Genomic DNA, 5282 nt, shown 5'->3' with positions numbered 1-5282 from the left:
CAACTTTTGTCCAGCCGGAGTCCCAGAACCAGGAACATTGGAGACATGAGGGTCCATAATCAAAAAGAAATCAGAAAGAACAGATCACAAAACTAACCGGTAGAAGAGGGATATGTGCGTCAACGCAAAAAGATGTGGAAATAGAAAAACAAGACCATATCCAGAATCGTCTCAGCAAGATGAAAAAATCGCAACCAGCCGCGGCCGAAACGGAGGCTCCACGTGCCTCCACGCACCGCCGGTTGGAGGAGGGTGCTGAAACTTGCACGCGCACGTGAGAGCGCGTGGGTGGTCTTCTGAGGGAGCGGCCGGTGCCGGTGTGACCGCGTTGTCAAGACGATCACAGCGGTAGGCTGCGTGCCTAAAAATTCCACCGGACGGTGGTGGTTGACGGTACAAAAGCGTGAAGCGGAAGAAAATCGTCCGGAAAGTGACAACGAGATAGTTCCGGGAATTTTTTTTGTAAAATACGATGAACAGTGGGTTCACCGGAAAAAAAAATTCAAACGTTCCTTAGGCTCTTGATACCATAATGAATTTATCAATGGTTTATTCTTTTAAATAGTATATTGCTTAAACTTTATATATATATTCTTAAGATAATTTTAAATTTTAGCCTAGTAGCTTTGAGCATAAGCTGCTTCACAAACTCTTATCTTTCTTTATGTTTCTTTGTACTTGATGCGCACTGAATCTGCAACTCTGAAATTGACCACTCTTTACCATGATCAGGATGACTTCTTACCAAGGATAGCCACTCCATTGGAAGATATATTCAAGTCTCTTTTCTGGTATGTCTTACAGAAGAATTTGTATTTTATTTTATTATTATTATTATTATTATTGATATCATTTTATTTTAATAATTGTATTTCATTTAATGTATAGGAACTGAAAAATTGTATGATGGAGTATGTGAATAAGACTATGAACGTAGATGATGAAGTTGTTTCTGAAACTCCTCATGAAATGTCTGGAAGTGTTGAGACAATTAGGAGAGAAACATTATATGTTTGGAAGTCTTTTACAAAAATTGGTATGGACAAGGATGGTTTTGAAAAATCTACATGTAATTGTTGTGGTCGTGAATACGTAATTGGTAAAAATCCTAAGACCAAGACTAATTATGGAACTTCACATTTGAGTCGTCATATTTCTGTTTGTAAGAGTATGGAAAACTCTGAATCAAAAGACCAACATGAAAAGTCTAGCTTGAGAAAGGTTAATCAAATGACCCATCGAGAATTGCTTGCACAAGCCATAATTAAACATGATCTTGCTTTTAGTTTTGTTGAATATGATTTGATCAGAGTGTGGATTGATTATGTGAATCCTGATATTGTGATGCCCTCTAGGAATACAATTGTGCCTGATATTAAAAAAATATGCATCCAAGAAAAGGACAAACTTAAGAAACTCTTGTCCAGCCTTCCTAATAGAGTATGTCTAACTTCTGACGTTTGGACAGCATCTAACAGCGAGAGTTACATCTGTTTAACTGTCCATTTTGTTGATGAAAAATGGAAATTAATTAGCAAGATTCTTAATTTTTCTCGACTGAAACCTCCACACACTGAGATTGAATTGGAAGCCGCTATATTTGATTGCTTAAAGCAATGGGGAATTGAGAAGAAAGTATTTTCTATTACTTTGGACAATGCTGCTGTAAATGATAACATGCAGCTTATATTGTTAAACCATCTCCTTTTGCAGAATACTTTGTTGTGTGATGGTGAATATTTTCATATACGTTGCTCTGCACATATACTTAATTTAATTGTTCAAGAAGGTTTGAAAGTGGCTGCTGAAGCACTTTATAAAATCAGAGAAAGTGTTAAGTATGTGAGAGGATCAGATGGGAGGATGATTAAGTTTCAAGATTGTGTGGAACATGCAGGCATAGACACAAGCATTGGTTTGAGATTAGATGTGTCAACTAGGTGGAATTCTACATATTTGATGCTAGAAAGTGCACTTAAGTATGAAAAGGCATGTGATATTATCCAAGTGATAGATAGGAATTACAAATATTGTCTGTCATGTGAATAATGGAGAATAGGAGATAAAATATGTGAATTCCTAGAACCCTTTTACGAGACTACAAACATGATTTCAGGTTCATCTTATCCAACCTCTAACTTATACTTTGTACAAGTTTGGAAGATCGAGTGCATACTGAACGAAAACTTGTATAATGATGATTATACTTTAAGTGATATGTCACTGAGGATGAAAGAGAAGTTTGACAAATATTGGAAGGAATATAGTACAGTTTTAGCTTTTGGAGCTATTTTTGACCCGCGTTTGAAGCTTGTTTTCTTAGACTTTTGTTACACAAAAATTGATCCATTTACCTCCCAAAATAAGGTTAAAAATATAAGAGAAAAGTTTGAGAAGCTATATGAAGAATATGCGAGCAATCTCAAAGGATCAAGTGCTTCTAATTCTCATTCATCCATCAAATCCAATCTCTTACACAAGTCAAGTGGTGAAAGCAATAGGTCAAAAAAATCAAAATTATACATAAGTGTAAGTTCTTTCGTGCTAATTTAGTCATTTTTTTTCATTGTTGTTTCGTTTATATAATTGATATATCAAATTTTGCAGGAGTTTGAAAGGTTTGAGAATGAAAGTATGTTTGTTGGTGGTAAGAGTGAATTAAATCTTTATTTGGATGAACCAAAAGCTAAATATGGTGATGGGGAGGATTTTGACGTGCTTAATTATTGGAAGCACAGTGAGAATAGATTTCACACACTCTCTATTATGGCCCGAGATGTGCTAAGTATTCCAATTACTTCAGTGGCATCAGAATCGGCTTTTAGTATCGGTGGGCGTGTTCTTACCAAATATAGAAGTTCCACTCTTCCTGAAAATGTCCAAATGTTGATTTGCACTAGGAATTGGTTGCATGGTTTTCTCGAGAATCTTAATGGTAATGCTTTGAGTTATTATGCTTAATATTTTAATATTGCTTGGTTATGTAGGGATTGATTGTCTAGTTTAGCAGTTTTGTTTCAATTGGTTATAAGTTTTAGATGAAGATGATTCTAATACTAGTGATCATGAAACAACAACATCACAAGCCAATGTGCATCAAGAAGTTCAAATTGAAGATTAGAGAGGTATTTCTGTTAGTAGCTAGTTGAAATTTATAGTTTAGATCCATTGATTATGTGTAGGTTGAGCTTAATTGATTTAATTGTGATGATATTTAGTATTTACATTGATTTTGTGCAGAATTGATCCCGCGAAGTTGAGGCCACTGCTGCTGCTGTATATTTGGCATCCATTCTTGAGTATATGACAGCTGAATTTCTTGAACTTTTTGACAGCAATGCTTGGAATTTACATTGATAGCAATGCCTCCATTCTTGAATATTTACATTGACAGCAATGCTAGAAATGCATGTAATTAGAATATTTTGTTGCCTTGATTCAGTTTGTAGGAAAGTATGCTAACTTTTTTCACTTAATTCTTGGTATTATGAAGATTTAGTCATTTAATTTCTTTGTTACAATGTTGACATCTTATTGTAATCTGTTGCCCCATATGGATCACACAAGTCATTTTATATAAAATTAGTTTCCTCTGCATTACTATAAAATCTGTTTTCATTAGTGTTCCAATAATCTATGAGAATATGCTGTCACTTGTTTTTATATGAGACAATGTTGCTCCTTAATCTATTTTTAATGCAGGTAAGGACTTTTGAGATACATTGCTATATCAAATATGAATTTTTTTTTAAACAAAAAAATACATATTAAATTTTTGGAAGGCCCATGGGCTAGCCCTAACCCTTAGGGCTTTTGGCCCATGTGGGCCTATACCATTGTGGGCTTTTTGGCCCTAACCCACGCGGGCTAGGGCTAAATGGGCCGGGCCGAGCTACTAGCACACATAGTCACAAGAAGAAAAAATAGAACAGATGAACGGATTTTAAAATAAAATATTATTGTCTTCTATATAGATGACTAAATTGGGAGGTAAAAAATGATAAAATCAAGAAAATTTTCACCACAATATTATTATGATCAATTTTAAAAGAACATGTATGGTAAATAAACTAGGTCATAAAAGTCTGTAATATGTTTTTTTAATGACTTGTATAATAAATGAATTAGGTTAAATTAGGCTAAAAATTGAGCTAGATAACTTTCGCAAAGGCTTCAGGACTGAATAAAAATATCTTAAAATATATGCGAAATCATGATTTTCTAAAAATATTAAAGGACACTAGGACCTTTTAAAATTCTAATTGGGCAGCCACCATTATTTGTAGTATTCTAATTAGATAACTTATTTGATCGATAAGACACTATCATAGTGGCCAAATATGTATTTTCGTAACATATATTGCGTAAATATATATTAACAATATAGATTTTAAAATAATTTAATATTATAATATTATTTGATTGAATAATAGATTGAAATTAAATTTACTTTATTATATTTAGTAACCAGCCATTTATTTACTAGTACTTTTCACTTTTGAGTCATATTTTGTATTTTATTTTATTTTTCAAAATTTATACTATCTACTTTTAAAGAGATATATGTGTTTACTTGTCTGTTTGTCAATTTGAAGGTAATATGTGACTAATGTTGTTATGGGGTTAACTTGAATTAATTATAAACAAAATATAATTCTCAAATACTTTGAGATGCTCTCTGTTGCATTTTCTAATGCATGCCTCCTAAGTTGTAGGTTAATTCAGCATTAGTAAATACTGTTATTTACTTGCTAAGGTTTATAATGAAATTTAAACGCAAACTAACCTTTAATTAAATTAATAATATCAAAATAACAACTTTTAGTTTATGGAAATCTGTTGAGTAATAACAAGAAATATTAAAATATTCTTTTGATATATTGATATATTTTATCTTTTCAGGTCAGCATCTCAACAGTTAAGTTTGCCGAAGCTTACCTAAGAGATGAGCATATAAATGCAAAACAACATTCCAAGAAGGCAAAAGAAAAATTACAGATGGCTCATCAGCTTAGCTGTAAGGCAACGACAATAATTTTAAATATTATAACCTGTTAGCTGCTGTGGCAAAGGAAGGTGTTACGATAGGGGTTTAGTGAGCTGTTGTGGGAAATAAGTGTGTAAGAGAAAGAAGAGTGATTCATGTAAAAATGAAAATAAATGTGTAATGTTAATTTTAAATCTCAACACAAAAGTGGTTGAGATTCACTAAAAAGAAGAGAGAAAGAAGATAATGGATCATATTCTCATATTGTAGGAGATAATATTATCTCGTACAGTGA

At 32.9% G+C, this 5282-nt stretch overlaps 1 protein-coding gene across 1 annotated transcript; it reads left to right on the top strand.

The window, feature by feature from the left end:
- Positions 1–906: 906 nt before the first annotated feature.
- LOC133287369 (zinc finger BED domain-containing protein RICESLEEPER 2-like) lies at positions 907–3121 on the top strand. The gene is made up of 6 exons (XM_061484963.1): positions 907–1440; positions 1540–2032; positions 2117–2529; positions 2608–2647; positions 2804–2935; positions 3039–3121. Exons 1-6 carry the CDS (start codon positions 907–909, stop codon positions 3119–3121), a joined length of 1695 nt encoding a protein of 564 aa, XP_061340947.1.
- Positions 3122–5282: the final 2161 nt, after the last annotated feature.

This window comes from Gastrolobium bilobum, unplaced genomic scaffold (genome assembly GCF_033153095.1).
Source record: "Gastrolobium bilobum isolate Gb01-03AN ecotype WA unplaced genomic scaffold, APGP_CSIRO_Gbil_v1 utg22909, whole genome shotgun sequence".
Lineage (NCBI taxonomy): Eukaryota > Viridiplantae > Streptophyta > Magnoliopsida > Fabales > Fabaceae > Gastrolobium > Gastrolobium bilobum.
The sequence above is the reverse complement of the archived record's forward strand: the minus strand, read 5'-3'. Positions and strand labels throughout refer to the sequence as shown.